At 50.7% G+C, this 19,115-nt stretch overlaps 1 protein-coding gene across 11 annotated transcripts in view; it reads left to right on the forward strand.

Moving 5' to 3' along the window:
• Positions 1 to 19,115, forward strand: part of RNF144A (ring finger protein 144A) — a 128,913-nt gene that overhangs the window by 82,610 nt on the left and 27,188 nt on the right. For 3 of the 11 annotated variants that reach the window (XM_086323489.1, XM_086323488.1, XM_086323490.1), the window contains exons 3-5: positions 8,500 to 8,648; positions 17,974 to 18,078; positions 18,221 to 18,281. In XM_086323489.1, the coding sequence (XP_086179615.1) occupies positions 8,511 to 8,648; positions 17,974 to 18,078; positions 18,221 to 18,281 (304 nt within the window). In that variant the 5' untranslated portion in view covers positions 8,500 to 8,510. Of the gene's footprint in view, positions 1 to 1,316; positions 1,554 to 8,499; positions 8,649 to 17,973; positions 18,079 to 18,220; positions 18,282 to 19,115 lie in introns of those variants that run through there. The other 8 variants (XM_086323494.1, XM_086323493.1, XM_086323495.1 and 5 more) reach the window with 3 other exon arrangements.

Here is a 19,115-nt window from a genome sequence, read left to right on the forward strand (position 1 = left end):
TGTACTGTTGGAGGTAGAGTCTTAAAAGAAAAAGATACAAATGAATTTATTTACAAAACAGAAATAGGCTCACAGACATAGAAAACAAACTATGGTTACCAAAGAGAAAAGGGGGTGGAGAAGGATAATTTAGGAGTTTGGGATTAACATACACACACTTGTCATAATAGATAACCAGCAAGGAGCTACTGCATAGCACAGGTTACTAGACTCAATGTCTTATAATAACCTGTAATGGAAAAGAATTTGAAAAAAGAATATATATCCATATATATGAATCACTTTGCTGCAGACCCAAAACCTACACAACATTGTAGATCAACTGTATTCCAATTAAAAAAAAAAAGTTGAAAACAAAAATATTGCTGCTTGGGGAAAATACAATCTTAAAACAGATTAAAATTTTAGACTCTTGAAATATTCCCAGTTGACTCTGCATTTTACTAATAATAGGGTTGTCGTGTCTGACTCTTGCAACCCCATGGACTGTAGCCCTTCAGTCTCTTCTGTGCATGGATTTCCCAGGCAAGAATTTTACTGGACTGGATTGCCATTTCCTCCCCAGGGGATCTTCCCAACCCAGGGATCGAACCTACATCTCTCTTATCTCTGGCATTGGCAGGCAGATTCTTTACCAACTGTACCACCAGGGAAACCCTTTAATTCTATTAAAGGGCTGCTGCTGCTGCTGCTAAGTCGCTTCAGTAATGTCCGACTCTGTGCGACCCCATAGACAGAAGCCCACCAGGCTCCCCTGTCCCTGGGATTCTCCAGGCAAGAACACTGGAGTGGGTTGCCATTTCCTTCTCCAATGCATGAAAGTGAAAAGTGAAAGGGAAGTTGCTCAGTCGTGTTCGACTCTTAGCAACCCCATGGACTACAGCCTACCAGGCTCCTCCATCCATGGGATTTTCCAGGCAAGAGTACTGGAGTGGGGTGCCATTGCCTTCTCCGTTAATAGGGTTATTTGGGTTTAAATAAAAACAAATTTTTAAAATAAATGTTTTATTTTAGGGCAAGTCAGATGAACACATTCGGTTTTTAAATTTAGATTTAGATTAACAGATTTGACTTTTTAGATTTATAAAACTGATACAGATCTCTAGGGACTTACCATACAGAAAAGTTTTAGGTTCACAGCAAAATCGAGATAAAAATGCAGAGTTCCTGCATAGCCCTCGCCCTCCCCTCCTCCCCCAACGCACAGCCTCCACCAGTGCTGACTTCCGGCCCCCACCAGAGGCACCTGTGTTACACCTACGAACTGACACATCATCTTTGTGGCTTTCAGAGGGGGCTCCTCCTCTCTGATCCTCGATTGCCTCCCCAGAGAGGGTGATGGCAAAGAATAAAGGCAGGTCCGTACACGGAGTCTAACCTAGTGCCTGGCAGACACAGATTGCCCAGTGCCACGGTTTTCAGAGTCGATCGTGTGTTAAGCTTCTACCTCCATGGACTTCTGGCTGGGAGGTGCCTGAGGCGATGCCATCCTGTGGAACCTCAGCCCAGTGCTTCTCAGATTCACTGCGATGGGAACTCCCTGGAAGACTCAGGTTGCTATGTCTTCTCCTGCTCCCTCTGCCGGGGAAGAACATGGACACACCCCAGTCGGCTTTAGGGCAGCAGGGCTTGTTGGAGGGGGTCCTGAGAGTAAAGGGTGGGTGTGACTGGCTGGCTACTGGTTTGGTTTCCCTTTCACTGCTGTGCTTTGAAGGGGTGACAGAGGGTAAAGAGGGACGTGCAGAATCCATAGCCCCAAAGCCTGAGGCTGGGATGTGTGTTAGTCGCTCAGTCATGTCAGACTCTTTGGGACCCCTTGGACTGTAGCCTGCCAGGCTCCTCTGTCCATGGGATTCTCCAGGCAAGAATACTGCAGTGGTTTGCCATTTCCTCCTCCAGGGGATATTCCCAACCCAGGGATCGAACCTGAGACTCTTTTGTCTCCTGCATTGGCAGGCAGATTCTTAACCACTGAGTCACCTGGAATGCCCCAGGGCTAGGAAGGTTCTGGCCAAAAAACCACATCATACCTTTACAACTGTCTCCCTCAAGAGGGGTTCTTTTCCCTTCTGGCTGTTTCTCATCCTTGTAGACCTCACCATGTACCCTCTTTGCATAACCCCATGGTGCTTAATGAGTGACTTGCCTTATAAACATTTTGAGTTGCTCAGATTGAATAATACTTATAATCGACCAGATGTTCTTAAAATAGTTTGTTGTTTCATTCGACTTGACATTCACATTAGGAAAACAAAGACTGTTTTTTTCTCGCATTGTGCATTGTGAGTTTCTTTGCCAACTCCTATTTCAAGTTTGCAGCTGCTCAATGTTTGCAAGGTCATATTCAGCCCATCCAGAGGTCGTGATGGGCTTAGACAATGTAACTTTTTTTTTTTTTTTTGGTAAAATATGCCCAATTGTTGTTCCCTCTTAATCGTTATGATGAGCTCACCTCAGAGAGGGTCTACTCTGGAGGAAAGAGTACTGATCAGGTACCAGGAAATCGTGTCTGACCTGCTCCAAGGCTAAATTGGAAGACACGGAGGTGAGGGGCGGCAGCTGACCTGTGCCCAGGGCAGCAGAAGGCCGTGCTGTCTCAGGTCAAGTGGAAATCGTGGTCCAGGAAGAAAGGAAGCAAGAGGTCAAGCCCTGCAGGCTGGACTGAGAGGCATATATTTGGCCAGGCTGTAAACAGGAAAGGCACCAAGCTGCAGGAGAGTGAGTCGTCTAGGAAGGGACCAGTTAGGGGCAACCTGCAGTCCAGGGTGAGAGGCAGTGTGTGGGGCCGGGGCTGTGGGCTTCAAGACAGTGTACAAGGGTTAAGCTCCCGATTTCTGCCCGTTGGGGTGATCTCCAGCCTTACCGCAGCCTGCGCAGCAGATGATAAAGCTGGAGGCTTCTGAGGTTGGGTTGTTTCCTTCTTCCAAAGTAATCTGGGCCCATCAGCGTGAACTTCCTGACCCTGAGTCAATCTTATTTTTCGGTTCAGCTTCTCTCCTCATTTTCGTTCGCATCGGTTAATGTTCAGGCTCTTCAGTCTGACGTAGCACGATGACCTCTGCTTTCCAAGGAGGTACTGCTGCTGCTGCTGCTAAGTCGCTTCAGTCGTGTCCGACTCTGTGCGACCCCATGGACGGCCTCCTACCAGGCTCCTCTGTCCCTGGGATTCTCCAGGCACTATGTCCCAGGAATTTTAAATATATTATTTCTCACTCACTCTTCACAGCTGTACATGGGAGGTGATGATGTATAGGTTTTACAGAGAGAGAAAAAAAAAAAAACTTAGCTAAAGTTCATAGCGGTTGAGTAATTTCTCCAAAATCACATGACCAAGTGGCAGGACAGGAATTTGAACCCGGGTCTCTGGGTGACATACCGTGTCATCTGATGCTTGGCAGGTGACATCTCTGCAGAATCTGGGCCCCAGACCTCGAAGACAGTGTCCACTGCTGCCTGTCCGCAGCTCTCCAGGACAGAAAAGCCAATTAAACAATCTTTGCCCCCTTGGGGACACTTCCAGTCTTAAGTGATTTCTCAATGCTTCCAATAAAGTTTTGTGATCCCTATTAGGGCCTAGCTAAACATTCTTACACCAAATAATTGATGCCTTTGAACTGTGGTGTTAGAGAAGACTCTTGAGAGTCCCTTGGACAGCAAGGTGATCAAACCCATCAATCCTAAAGGAAATTAATCCTGAATATTCATTGGAAGGACTGATGCTGAAGCTGAAGCTCCAGTACTTTGGCCACCGGATGCGAATAGCCGACTCATTAGAAAAGACCCTGATGCTGAGAAAGATTGAAGACAGGAGGAGAAGGGGACAACAGAGGATGAGATAGTTGGATGGCATCACTGATTCAATGGACATTAAGCAAGCCTCCGGAGATGGTGAAGGACAGGGAGGCCTGGCATGCTGCAGTCCATGGGGTCACAAAGAGTCAGACACAACTGAGCAACTGAGCTACTGGACAACAACTTAATCAAAATATAGTTGGTGCTCCATCCTGTGAGCTTTAAGAGACATTACAGAAGAAGCTACTGGGAAATATAAACAAAATAATCTTGGCCCATGATCCCGGGATCCAAATAACAGTGGACATTTAAAATAATAATAATCGTAGATTCAAGGTTCAGGGAAATGTTACAAAAGAAAATAGACTCAGGGAGTGGGGGAGTCTTGACTCTGGTACCCTCTGCACCCTCCAGATTGCTGAATGACCCCTCAAATCAACTAAATGTTCTGGCGCCTTTGACTTAAGTTCAAATTATCATGTTTGTTTTAATTATCTGGAAGACTCCAACCCTTCCAAAAGCTACTTGAATTTGTATCAGAGTTCTCTTCTTCTTCTACTTTTTAATGTTTTCTTCTACAATTTTATTTATTTATGTTTGGCTGCACTGGGTCTTCATAGCTGCATGCGGCTTTCCTCTCCTTACCGGGAAGGAGGGGCACTGCTCTGGGGTCGCGGTGTGCGGGCTCCTCGGGCAGTGGCTTCTCTTGTTGCACAGCAGGGGCACGTGCACTCAGCAGTCGCAGCCCCGGCTCTAGAGCACCGGCTCTGTAGTTGTGGTGCACGGGCTTGGTTGCTCTGTGGCATGTGGGCTCTTCCCTGATCAGGGATCAAACCCGTGTCCCCTGGATCAGCAGGCAGATTCTTAGCCACAGACCACCTCAGAGTTCTCGTCTAACAATGGAAGTTACACTTCACACTAAGTTGCTCTCGGATATTAACTGACCTGGGAAGAGGCCACTGCTCTGAATTCTAATTTCTGTCCTCCCCGCCAAGCCCATTCCAGCTGGGATTCGGTAATTCCCCTTGCCTGTCTGAGCTCTCACAGGTCAGGGTCCCCTCTGCTGCTCCGTCAGCCTGACGTCACTCACACCCTGGGTCTTGTGTCCTTGTGTCTTATCTCCTCTGAGTTTCCAAGATCATCCTGTGGTCTCTTCCCGAGTCCCAGTGCCTTCCGTCCACCAGTGCCCTGCCTGGAACCCACAGTGCTTCATCCTAACTAAATATTTGCTTAGTGATACCCAGTGAACTATGACTGTCAAAACACAAGAAGAGGAAGTGTTTTTTTTTGTTTTTGTTTTTGTTTTTAAGAAAAGTATCGTAACCCTTGGACTTACCACATGGCACAGTGGTAAAGAATCTGCCTGCCCGTGCAGGAGATGCAAAAGACGTGGGTTTGGTCCCTGGGTCAGGAAGATCCTGAGAGAGTCAATTCCTAGGCAGGTTGATAAGAAGTCCAGGGTCCCCAAGGAGGACAAAGCAGTATGAAGCTCCCCGAGGAGGAGAAAACTACAAATGTTTTTTTTTTTTTCCTTCCTACATTGCTTTGCCTTAGTCAGTATAACAAAGTACCTTGCTCTAGGACATGTTTCTCCTTAACAAGAACCTTCTGACTAATCCTGTTATCTTAAAATGTATATTATGGGAGTGGGTCTGGTAAGACCTTTCTATTGTTAGTTCTAGTCCCGTTAAGATGTAGGTTGTGGAGTGAGTCTGGTGAGACCTTTCTACTGTTAGTTCTAATCTGGTTATTTAAGATGTATGTTGTGGGAATGGGTCTGGCAAAAGTATATAAGGCCTTGATAAGACTAGCTAGCGGGGCACTCTCTGTCCGCCTTCTGATGTCTTTGTCAGAAGCTTTCTCTGTTATCTTTCACTCTAATAAAACTCTGCTACATAAAAGCTCTTGAGTGATCAAGCCTGGTCCCTGGTCCTGAATCTAAATCTTCTTCTTCGGAGATCACAAATCTGACCTCGTTCATCATGAACTCTCAGTCTCGTGGAGGGGGAAATGGCAACCCATTCCACTATTCTTCCCTTGAAACTCCCACGGACAGAGGAGGTTGGCAGGCCACAGTTTATCGGATTGCAGAGTCAGACATGACTGAGCCACCGAACATACGCATGCACACATCGTGACCTTGAGAATGACTCACACAGGTGGTGGTCACGCCCAGCCCCTGACTGTAGGAAGGACTGGTGTTACCAGTGTTTCTCACAGGTGGGTGAGCTGTGACTACATGAGGCATCATGGGGGAAGGGGAGAGGGCTTTACTGAGCCTTGCCAGGTGTGCCAGTTCTTTTATACGCTCTCTCCTAATGCTGCACCAGCCCTGGGAGATGGAGATTATGGCCCCATCACACAGATGGGCAGACTGAGGCTGACTGTGGTCAGGTAACCCAGCACCCAACTAGCTATGGGTGTTCTATTGGCCCCGGAAGCATAGAGTCCCTGTGGTTTCACCTCTGTTGTCTGGTGAAAGATGCTCAGACACTTCTCTCTCCTATTTTGATATCCACCCCCTTTTCACAACTATAGGTAATGGAACTCGGCCTTAAAACTCAAGCCTCTCCCCTGCAAAGTTCTCCTCTTCTGAGAATTCTAACCCAGGCTGGTTTCTAGTTTTTCCAAAGTTCCTGAGCACTGATTTCACACGTAATCCTAAACTCTCCCTTGTGTTATCAGTTAGCTTTTTATTTGGCCGATAATGTTCCTGAGTTGAAACTGAATACCCCAAGGTGGAGAACTCTGTCTCATATACCTTTGAGACTTTCTAAGATCCAAGAGCCGTCCTGCGTACATTCGGGCCATTGGTTGGTGCTGTTTTGTCTTCTTCTCTCCCCGGATGTGCTGTGTTTTTGTCACTATGCACACAGTCTTCTGGCTTCCCAGGCGGTGCTAGTGGTAAAGAACTCAGCTGCCAATGCAGGAGACACAAGGGATGTGGGTTCGATCCCTGGATCCAGAAGATCCTCTGGAGAAGGGAAATGACAGCCCACTCCAGTGTTCTTGCCTGGAGAATCCCATGAACAGAGGAGCTTGGTGGGCTACAGTCTGTGGGGTTGCAAAGAGTCAGACACGACTGATGCAACTTAGCATGCACACATGCAAACAGTCTTCTGCGTATGTGTGGAGTTAAATGAGACAAACCCTCTTTTCATGACCTCACAGACTGGGGGCAATGCAGATGTATCTTGCTCTCCAAATCTTTTCGTTCCTCACTTCAGACAGTGAGGTTCCGTAGGAAAGGATGCCAGCTGTCTAAATCAATTTAGGTCTTAAGATTAGGATAGCAAGTGGTAAGAGTTCAGATGGCCAGGAATTTTATGTGAAATTTATATGAGTCTTTCTCGGTTCTGAATTTGGGGAGCAAGGGGTGCTGGTAGAATAAAGCACATACTTACCAACGCAGGTACAAAATAAATGTCTTTAAGGCTTAAATCCAGTGCCAGGGGCAGGATGAGAGAAGCCACATCCCTGGATGCAAGCATCTGATCCATCAGCAGGCAGTTATGGAGGCCACGTGGGTCAGAGCTGAGCTGAGAGCTGGAGGCTGACCCTTTCTCTGCCCCCTCTAGCCATAGACAGTGGAGATCAGTGTGTGAACATATTAATAGGAAGATGCATACTGTCAGGGGAGCACAGACCAGGGGGGACATGGCCGGAGAATGTCAGGGAGGCTGGGGAGGTGAGGACTGTTCATCCATGTCTCTGTGTAGTGTCCACTTCACCCAAGACACTGCTGGATGCACTTGACCCACAGAAGTGAATAAGGCTGCCCAAGGTCCCGCCTCCCTGAAGCTCACGGTTTAGACAATCTTCCAGGATTTTCTTAGGAGGCAGTGGTGCATGTTTCGGGAAGGTCAGTTGACACCTGGGCAGTGAGGACAGAGACGGTGTGGGAAGACCATTCCACCTGGAGGACACAGAGCACTGAGGCCAGAGCTTCACACACTGGCTTCCCTGTGATGTTCCTACAGCAGAGAACAGCGTGACCCAATCAACAACTATGTTAACAAAAGCTTCTCTCACTGGCTTGCTAAGGTCCTGCCCTCCTGGGCTGGGTGCTTGATTGGTGGGGTTGTGTCTTCCTCAAGACCCATCGGAGGGATGGAAGGAAGGATGCGGGTGGGTGGATCCCTCAGTACCCGTCAATACGGGGAAGGAATATTACTATCAATACGAGAAAGGAATACTACCATCAATACAGGGAAGGTATATTACCATCAATACAGGAAAGGAATATTACCATCAATACGGGAAAGGAATATTACCATCAATATGGGGAAGGAATATTACTATCATTATGGGGAAGGTATATTACCATCAATATGGGGAAGGAATATTACTATCAATATGGGCAAGGTATATTACCATCAATATGGGAAAGGAATGTTACCATCAATATGGGGAAGGAATATTAATATCAATATGGGGAAGGTATATTACCATCAATACGGGAAAGGAATGTTACCATCAATATGGGAAACAAATATTACCGTCAATACAGGAGAGGAAGCATCACCCACAGACCAGGTCAGGGGCCTCTGGCTAAAACTTCTCGGAGAACCCAATGAGGCCTATGAAATTCTGGCCCCTCAGCGGTCACTCGGCCAGCCCCGGGACCCCAGGTTCAGCCAGGAGTGGCCCTGCCTGGGTTCCGTGGAGGCCATGCGGATCTGACGGCCTGTGCTTCTCTCGTTTCAGACTGCTCTGCCATGAGCGCTGCGCGCGCGTGCCGGCCGTCCTGGGACTTGGCCCTGGACCCACTGGTGTCCTGCAAGCTGTGTCTGGGGGAGTACCCCGTGGAGCAGATGACGACCATCGCCCAGTGCCAGTGCGTCTTCTGCACCCTGGTTGGTCTCGCCGGGAACGCCGGCTTAAAAGGATTTCGGGATGAGCCTTTTGCTTTTGTTTTAGAGACAGCATGCAGGGTCACCCTCACTTTTACGCAGCTTTATTGGAAGGATTCTCTTCTGAGTCCATCGGGCTCCCCAGGCAGGTTCCTTTGCAGGTGCTCGTGGTGCAGAAGCGATCAGTTACACAGAGGCTTGGAAGCTGGGAACGCAGCTGAGAAACCCTGCCATGGTGTGCACACTCCTTTCTGGAAAAGAAATCTCCGCCGTAGCTTGTGTCCAATTTAATTAAACAGTGGTGTGCCTGAGATGGCCAGGGTGCCATCCTGGCGAGTGTGCACACAGCAGAGTTGGCTCTGTGTGTCAGCTGGCACTGCCTTAGCGCTAAACTGGAGAGGATGTATTTTTTTTTAACTGAGTGATGTATAGTCTATTAACAATGTTGTGATAGTTATACATGTCAGTATACTTAGTCACTCAGTCGTGTCTGACACTTTGCGACTCTTTGGAATGTAGCCCCTCTGTCCATGGGATTTTTCAGACAGGAACACTGGAGTGGGTCACTGTTTTCTTCTCCAGGGGATCTTCCTGACCCAGAGATAGAATCCACGTCTCCCGCATTGTCGGTAGATTCTTTCCCCGCTGAGCCATCAGGGAAGCCTCTGTGATAAGATTCAGGTGCACAGCCAAGCAGCCCATCCATACCTGCACGTGTATCCATTCTCCCCCGAACTCCCCTCCATAGAGAGTGTTGAAATCACACCTGAATCTCCTGAAGACGCCACCAGCATCATTCTGAGCCAAAGGCTATACGGGACTTAACGGCTGCAGGTCTTCTGTTCCCATCAGGCCTCACTCAGACCCAACATTTTACTCATCAGAAAAGAAAAATGAGGGTGTAGGATTTATTTTGTTTGTCTCATTGAATTTTATTTTTTTTTCCCATTCAAGGAATTCCAAAATTTTAAAAAGTCCAGAAAAAATATTTTTCTTTAAACTGTGAAAAACTAAAAAAGTTTCTGTTACAAGTAAACTCTCCGGACGGCCTGCCTGTGTGTTGCTCAGATGTCCTGGTTAGCTTCTGCCGCCTCACAGCCACCTCCCCAGAGGCTTCTTCCTTCCTGCCCCTTGCTCTGTTTATCTCTTGATCTCCTTGAAATGTAGGCTTATTTGGTAGCGTCATCTCCATTTTACGGATAAGGAAACGGAGGTTGCAGTCATTTAAGTCTGTGTATCCAACTTCCTTTTATGTTCGACCCGGCTTCTTGAGGGCACGGTTCTGCCCCCAAGTACCTGGTTTACAGCAGTACCTGTGACTGCTGTTGTTCAGGCGCCCAGTCATGTCCCACTTTCTGCAACCTCACGGACCTCAGCGTGCCAGGCTCTTCTGTTCTCTTAGCATCTCCCAGACTGCTCATATTCATGTCCATTGAGTCAGTGATGCTATCTAATCATCCTGATAGATGGATTGAACCGCAGAGAGTCGGCCTCAGCTGCATGGTTGGTGGTCAAGCAATGTTGCCTCACTGAGGCCCCAAGAAAGGAAATTCAGCCTGGACCACGGGAAGCTGTTTTGGGACATTTTCTGAGCTGGGGAAGGACGAGAGGCAGAGGGTAACTGGGGGAGGTGGATGGACAGACAGACCTCCAGCCCAAGAAGAACACAGAGCGTTTTCATTTCTGAAGGGTGAACTGGAATGGTCCAGACGCGTCTGGCTGGATTAAAGAATCCCCTTTATGCAAAATCGCCTCTTTTCTTGCCCGAAGGGAAGTTTTCCAGCCTCAGCTAACTGGCTGGCTTCCCTGTGCAGCTGTGCCCGGGAGCGAGCTCCCAGCCCCTCCCTGTCGCCTCCATGTGCCATCGCGGGGAGGGCCTCCCAAGACCACAGCTCTCCTCCCCTGTAAGGTCGCTCGTTCACCCCACCGTGGCTTCACCCCGCCTTGCGTTTGTCGTCCTTGCCGTTTTAGTTTCCTATTTCTCCCGGAGAGCAGCTCTAATTCAGATCAGACACTTAATTCAAGTCAGGGCTTGTGAACAGAGGAAAAGAGCACTGTTTTCTCGCAGGGGGCTTGCTGGGAGCAGGAAGAAACAGGGGATGGTTGTGATTTTTTTTTTTTAACACCATTTATTAAAAATTAAGATGTTGAGACCAGGCCTGCTTGTGTCTGCAGCTCCGTGAGGCTTGAAGCACAGGAAACACCTGCGTGTCCACAGACTGGGTGGGCGGGGGAAGGCCCCGTCCCCTCGTGGAGGCCCCAGGGCCCCCCACCAGCAGAAGTGCCTGTGTCTTTTTCTTGGGGACAGACCTGAGAAGAGAAGAGCGAAGAGAGGAAGTTGTGCAAGGCTGCAGGAAGGCTCTCTTCAGATAAAAAAAATGGCCAGAGAATTACAGGCTTTGGGTCAGACGAAGAAGATTGACCTCGAGGAGGAAGGGGGCCCAGAGAAAGCCTGGAGCTGGGCTCGGGCATCAGCGCCCTGAAATGCAGGCTGTTTCTGACCCCGCCGCCCTTGTGGGCCTCACCCGTGTAATGGAGATGAACAGAGTTCACCCCGAGGCTCAGGGCACGTGTGTGGAGGAGCTGCTCTGTGGCAGGCTGTCTGCACGCTCTTAACCCCTTCAGCTCACTTCTGAGTTCGGGGTTAGAATTGCAGGAATCCAAAAGAGCAGCTTTCCCCAGCTGTGCGTCCCAGGGAATATCTGTCCTAAAAGATGCACTCAGATGACCATCGCGGTTTGGTGGATTTGCTGAGCACCACGTACCATGTCCCTCTCTGTACCCTCCCTGGGACACTCTGGGTGCCCAAGAACACAGAGGAAGCCCCAGAAATCCACATGAGGGACAACTGTTGATTTAACTTGCAGCTCCCTGAATTATTGTATGTTAACCCCTCCTACTTGTGGCTCAGACGGCAAAGCATCTGTCCGCCATGTGAGAGATCTGGGTTTGATCCCTGGGTCAGGAAGATTCCCTGGAGAAGGAAATGGCAACCTGCTCCAGTACTCTTGCCTGGGAAATTTCATGGACAGAGGAGCCTGGCGGGCAACAGTCCGAAGGATCTCAAAGAGTTGGACACGACCGAGCAACTTCACTTTCTCACAACCCCTCCTGTCTTCCCTTCCCCCGGGAGGTCTTCATGATGAAGATGTAGTCAGGTTACCTGCTCATTCTTGATCCTGCACGACTCTGGAGCAGACAGATAGTGTCCTGCATGCAGGGCTTCTCCTGCAGCTTTGTCAGAAGCCCCAGGAGAGCACCCTCCCTGCGGAGGTGGGGGGCGGATGGCACCTGCCCACTAGGAGCACCGCCTCTCAGCCGGCACACTGGGGACGGGCAGCGTCGGACGGGCGTTGGTCTCTGCGGATGAGCAGAAGGTGTAGCTTCAGCTTCATGTTCTTCTGTGAGGCTGGGGGAGCAAGGGGAAGGCCCGGCTCAGTCCCGGAGTGCTCCCGGGTCATCAGAGCTAGCCTGAGTCATCCATAGAACATCCCTGCTGTCACCTCCTGGTCACCTCCCAACATCACCCTGAGTCCGGCCCCCAGGGTCAGGCATCACCCGTCCTCTGGGTCCCTGTGGCCACGGCCCAGTTCTCAGAACAGGGCAGTTCTTTCCAGAACAAAGGGCATCCTCCTGCGTTTTTATCAGCAGGTGTGTGACCGCACCAGCAGGGCTTCCCAAGGCAGGTCCACGTTTGATGGCTGGTTTTTCAGATCCTGGTAGCTGTAGGATAGGCGGAGGCTGGGCCCGATTCCCTACCCACAGCCAGGGCCACTCCGGTGCCCTGATTGGTGCTGGTCATCCTGCCCCGTCATGTTCATCTTCACACATGGAGAGCAGGTTCTTATAGAACATCTTTTGGTGATAAGGATCGACTCTGGGCACCCTGGAACCCACGGCCTCCATAGACCACACCTGCTACTCGGCTCAGCTCTGGGGCGCTTTTGCGTCTCCCCTGCCCCCCGGGCTTCGTAGTCCCCCAGGACCACCTGCTCTATTTCTCGACTCCACGTGCTATCACACCTGTGCACCATCTCCTGGAGTTTCTCTGCCGTGGGTGGACCCAGCCCTGGGATGGACAACTTCCTCTCTGGGCGGCGATATTGAATGAGCAGCATCCGCACCTCAGGCCGGCCAGTCTGCCTCTTTGCGCTCATTGTGGTGAGGCGGGGACGGCCACCCAGGTCCTCCTGCCACCATCACAGCTCCCCGCGCTGCCCTCTGGAGAAGCGAGTGTCCAATGCCTGCTAGTTTAACTGACCTGGAAAATCCCAGCAAGTGACAGACTCGCAGCTGAGAACTGTCAACTCCGTGCTCTTGAAGGAGAGCATTGCCCATCAGACGGGCTCAGCCCGTATCTTTCTCTGCACCTGTGGTCACACGCTCTCCCACAAGGGTGGGGGCATTTCAGGGTGACAGGGACTCAGAAGGGGTCGCGTCTGCCCCCGCCGGCTGTGGGGTCAGCTGTGCATGGACACCAGGCTGCAGGTCGGGGGGCCAGTGGAAAGGATGGGCACCCCAGTATGGACTGGTGGGCTGGCAGGGTTTTGGTGGGAAGACATCCATGTGGACAGAGAGGGGCTGGTGGGTGCAGGCTAGCAGGGTCAGAGTAGCAGGAACTGGTGTTACTGAGGCCTTCTTTGTGTATCCTTCACCAGGGGTACTGCCTGCAGGGAAAGTCATTTTCCTGGTCCAGTTGTTGACTGGGTTTTGACTCAGAATCCCTGAGGGACCCTGAGGGAAAGGCCCAGGGGACACACGGGGGACTGAGCATCGACATTACCCAGTGCCCCCCAACGGTGGGGCCCACCTGGGCTTTCAGCGCCCGAGGGGTCAGAGATCTCAGGGGAGATGAGTCCGGGAGACAGCTTGCTGGTGGTTTGGCAAGACCCCTGGACCAAGAGTACCCGTAGATGAGAGGTTTTCATTTTTTCAGTAGAAAGTAAATCTGATTTTTTTTTTTCCTCTAAACATTTTATTAATACAAAAGCAGCCTTCATCTCTTGGAGTCCCTGGTTTGGGTGAAGTCAATCCCTGCAGCCTGGAGTGGTGTTGCTGCCAGAACATACACGGCGGGGCTTGCTGGGTGGTCTGCTCAGGTTTCCAGCCCCTGGCAGCAGTTGGGGGGTGGGGGGGCAGTTTGCATGAAGCATCCTCGTCTCGCCCGCTGTGCCAGGCGGTGGCTCCAGCTGCCTGAGGACAGCCCTGTAGGAAGTGTCTGCCCTCCTTGCCTGCCAAGGGGCCCGGGGTGCCCGTCCAGCTAGCTCTCTGGCAGTGACCTGAGGTCCCTACCCCAGGTCTCCCCTCTTCTGCATGGATGCGTGTCTGTGTTCACATCTGTGTGGGTGTTGGCTTGGTCTGTGTGCGGACCACTCACTCCCCTAGCTGTCGGCCTCTGTCTCTCCTGCCGAGTTGTTAAGGCTCTGCTTTTCAGCAGCACTCCATCAGGCCCAGGGCCTGGGAGGATAAACAGTCTGGGTTTCAAAGAGCCTGCCTCCTAGCAGAGGAGGGGGTAAGCAGACCCTCCCTGAGTGAGGCCATGGGGGCTGGGCAGAACTCGTGGTACACGTGCAGGCACCTAGCCACCGAAGCATCCTCTTTTGTCCTTGGGGTTTGTTCCTTCCACACTATGGGGCGCCGGGGGCCTCAGAGGGGTGCAGGCTCACATCTGGCACGTCGGTTCGCTGGCATTCCCACCAGGGCGGTGGTCCCAGGGTCTTGGCTGCCTGAACCCGGTCCACGGGAGTCCCACGGCCGTCGTTCAGATCTGCCTGTGTGGGCCATTTGTAAACATGGACCCCTGATAAGCAGAAGCCACTCAGGCACCTTTGAGCACGGTTTCTGGGGGTTTCTCCCAGCTGTTAGCATCATCAGTAACTAATGGGCCTCCCAGGGAGAAAGCAGACCAAGTTATGGCTTGTTGCAGACTCTGCACCAGGCGGCCGTCTGTCTGCAGCCCCTTCTCCTTAGCGAAGGATTCCAAAGCAACGGGGGTCCCAGCAGATCAGCAGCCCCCCCTCCGCATCTTTGGACCCGGGTTTCAAAGGGTTGGGCGAGAAAGTGGAGAATAAACAGTCTGGAACTTTCTGCAGCTCTCCATACATTGCCTCTCGGCTCCCAGACCCTCCTGTGTTTTATGCAGTGGACGCCCCTTTCCAGAGAGGCCTTGTCCCTCTGGCCAGCTTTCCATCTCTGGTACTTTCCTGACCCCCCTCCCCAGGATGGGACCCCCCCCCACCCCGAAACCTCAGCATGGTACATCTTTGGGGGTGGGGGTTGGGGGTCTTGATGGACAGGGAGGCCTGGCATGCTACAGTCCATGGGGTTGCAAAGAGTCGGACATGACTGAACTACTGAATTGAACTGGATGTCTTGATGTCCTGGAGGGTCCCAGCACCCAAGCATCAGGGACACACTGTGGGGTGACTCAGACTTTGCTGGTCTGAAATGCATATGATTCTTTGTACTCATTAGAAAACTTACGCGGTAACAGAAAATAAGTAAGCAATGATTGCTTATGGAAGAGTTCTTGACTGGGGAGGAAGGAGGCGAGAGTTTAAAAAACAATACCGCCACCTCTTTGGAGTCAGGCACGCATGGGTTTGAGCCAAGCTCCTCCACTTGCGGACCCCGACTTTGTCCTGTTTCTGACTTCCCTGAGCTTTGTCCTCTCCTCTGTCTAAGGGAGCGATTAACACCTCCTAAGAGTCTTGTTTGTTTAGTTGGCTGACACAGGTGGTGATTAACGCGGAGTCCTGAGGCCTTTGGTTACGGAGAGCTGTAATTAATACAATAGTCGGGAATACATCAGTGTCTGCCTCTGTCCTGTATATTTATTTTCACCGAGGTTTCTGTGGCATTTTCGGGTGCTCATTTCAAGACATCTTTTTGCTATTAGATTGAAAAACACAGCTTGTGAGTCATGGCCCGGTTTCTATCTGGAAGAAGACTGGACTTGTTTTCCGTGGATGTTTGGTCAGATACAGATCCTCATTGCTCTCGCCTTTAAAGGGGCTTTCATGCTCTGCTAGTCTCTGTTTTTTTTTTTTTTTTTCAATTTAACTAATTAATCGATTTTTAACTGTGCTGAGTCTTTGTTGCTGCACAAGCTTTTCTCTAGTTGTGGTGTCCCAGCTTCTTGCTGTGGTCACTTCTGTTGTTGTGGAGCACGACCAGAGGGCACGTGGGCTTCAGGAGTTACAGCCCCCGGCCTCTAGAGCACAAGCTCAGGAGTGTGGCTCACTGGCTTAGCTGCTCCGTGGCACGTGGGGTCTTCCCGGATCAGGAATCGGACTGGTGTCTCCTGCGTTGGTCGTCGGGTTCTTCTCCACTGAGCCACCAGGGAAGTCCCCATCCCTTTTATATAGTATGCAAATAAGTTGCTTCCAGAAACAGTCATTTTGCAGATTGTGCAGAGCCTGCTGGCGGCATAGAATGTTCACCCCCCAGGTAGCCCTCCCCAGGTGTGACGCACTGCTTGTTGAAATGTGCAAGTCCTTGCACAACGATGTTTAGAGTCAGAAATGTCCCTTGAGTGTACCTATCACACCAGCTTTAACTGTTGTATTTTGTCCGCTTTCTCTCATTGTGTACTTCTCTGCACAATATTGTGAAAGTTTTCAGCGTTTTATCACTTTATGGCATTCTAGTATCCCCCAGAGACTTGATTTGCTGCTGCTGCTAAGTCGTTTCAGTCATGTCCAACCCTGTGCGACCCCATAGATGGCGGCCCACCAGGCTCCGCCACACCTGGGATTCTCCAGGCAAGAACACTGGAGTGGGTTGCCACTTCCTTCTCCAGTGCATGAAACTGAAGTCAAAATGAAGTCGCTCAGTCGTGTCCGACTCTTAGCGACCTCATGGACTACAGCCTACCAGGCTCCTCCGTCCATGGGATTTTCCAGGCAAAAGTACTGGAGTGGGGTGCCATTGCCTTCTCCACACATTGTACTTCTCTGCACAATATTCTGAGAGTTTTCAGCGTTTAATCACTTTATGGCATTCTAGTGTCCCCCCAGAGACTCGGTTTAGACAGACTTAATTATAAAAAAGTAAAAGAATGATCTTGCTGCTAAGGTTGTGATATTTTTTACACCCATGACTGTAAGACACCAATCAGCAAGATACACATGCATCGGATACCAGCTACCACTCTTACTTAGCTGGTCGGTGAATCAGGAATCACGCCAGGTGACTTTCCATACTTTCTTTCTTACTGTCTCAGAAGCCCAGCAGGATGGGCATCTCCGGTCTCTTGTCCAGAGAGCTGTGGCCCGAGGCCATCATGAGACCGATCCTCAGCTCTGCCTGGATGGACCCGGGTTCCAGGTGTCTCTGTAGCTCTGCAGCCTGGGCTGTGACAGGAAGTGGACTTGGAGATGATGCTGAGACATTTAACTTTGTGCTCCCATCACTGAGAGGTCCGGTTTCTTATCCTCTTTGAGTTCTGATGTCTGATGTAAGTGCTTCAGTGTCTGTCTCAGTCACATCGGGCAGGGACCTTGCCTAGAGAAGGCCATCACTTTTCTTCTACTTGTTGTTTAAAAAGTGCTTTTCAGGGAGCATTGGATTTTCAAGACCAGCAGACAGTAATGCACGAGTGGACCGGTCCTGGGAAAGGCCGCTTCACTTTGGCATGAGCTCTGGGTTGCATCTCCTACTTACTTTTCTGACTTACTTCGGATGTTCAGCCAGACGGCCAAGTCGAGGGGTGGGGAGTGGCGGCCAGTCATTGCCCGTTGTGTGAGAGGTCACTGAAGGAGGATGGGCAGCTCGACCTGGGTTCTCGGTCAGGGCGCAGGGGCGGCCTAGAGGCAGGTGAGGCTGTTCTGGAGTCTGGGCTCTGCCCTTGCTGTCTGGGGAAGCTGGCGGTTGCTTGTTTGGGTCTCAGTTTTCACACCTGATTGATGGCATGGTCATAACTTTCCTGCGAAAACAGTCTAAGTGCCACGTGAAACAGTGGCATACAGGGGACTGAGCAGAACCCTGATGTCTGCTGTGTTTTTGAGGCGTGGGGGTCCTCAGCCTCCCTTGCCTCCCTGCTCCTCCCACCGAGCACACTGGCGTGGTGTTTGCTGAGGTCGGGCACAGGGACCCAACCGCATCCTCAGCCCTGGTGCAGCAGAGGTACCCCACAAATATTTGTCGAGTGAATATAACCTCTAATTTGGTCGTTGCTATGGACTACAGGGCAAAAATACAAAAAAAAACTGTACTGGAACAATGTGCTTGATTTGTCTTTTTTTTTTATTTATTTTTAATGCGTCACTGCTCCTTCAGCCTTAAGGAAGATGTTTACAGATACTTTTCTGTGTTTTATTTTTTTCAGTGCCTGAAACAGTATGTGGAGCTCTTGATCAAAGAAGGATTAGAAACTGCGATTAGCTGTCCAGATGCTGCCTGCCCCAAACAGGGCCACCTGCAGGAGAATGAGGCACGTACGGCTGGGGAAATCAAGGTGCACGTGCGGGGGCTCCCCAGTGAGTCGGGGGTCACAGGCTCTGTCCAGGATGACCCGGCACTGTGTGCTAGCCCTCAGATGGTTAGACTCCTTTTTCTTCTGTTTCTTCCCTTAGATTGAGTGCATGGTGGCGGCTGAAATTATGCAAAGATACAAGAAGCTACAGTTTGAAAGAGGTAGGTGCCCCAGTGTCCCAGCCGCTTACGACTCCTGTGATTGAATCCAGTGTATAAACTGGGTGGGGGGGGGGTGCTTCGGGTGGGTGCCACTCTGCATCATTTGGATGCAGTGGACCTGAAAACATTGATGTAAATTAGCCTTCTGAAGTTTGGCTGTCCTTTGAGTTTTCTGCAGAGCTCACAGTTGAATGGCCTCTGTTGAGGGGGGTCTAGTTGGTAGCAGGAAAGATCCATGGAACAGCTTGCTTCTAGGGATCTGGAATTATGGGAGTGGTTTAAAGAGACCCTCATGGGACATTGTTCTCCAGCCCGGTTAAGGCCTAACAGTCTGAGGACTAATTCTTAGGTTGTCCCAGAATTTAAAAGATAGGAATCCTTGGAAAGAAGGTTGGAAGGAAGTCCCGAGGTTGGACAGGGTGGAATGGTGATGGTCACCACCCTGACCACAGGTGTGTTGCCCACATTGTCTACTGCACGCCGACGGGGCCAGTGGGTGCTGGGGACTTGTCTCACTAAGCCTCACAGCAGCCCAACAGGGTTGCCTGTTAGCTGACACCCGCAGAGGCTAACTAATGTGCCCTGGTTTCCGTCTCTGGTGGGTGGAAGGACATGGACCAGGTCCCCCCTCGCCCCTGCAGGGTCCCACCTACTCTTCCTGGCTGCAGCCAGGCCGCTCCAGTGTTAAGACACGTTGATTGTCCGGGATGGATCTTTGTCTTTGCTGTCTGAAATATGCTATGTTCATGTGTGTGTGGTCAATCAGTCATGTCTGACTCTTTGTGACCCCTATGGACTGTAGCCCTCCAGGCTCCTCTGTCTATGGGATTCTCT

This window comes from Bos grunniens, chromosome 11 (assembly GCF_055505025.1).
Source record: "Bos grunniens cultivar Pamir isolate PY7600 chromosome 11, Bosgru_T2T1.0, whole genome shotgun sequence".
NCBI lineage: Eukaryota > Metazoa > Chordata > Mammalia > Artiodactyla > Bovidae > Bos > Bos grunniens.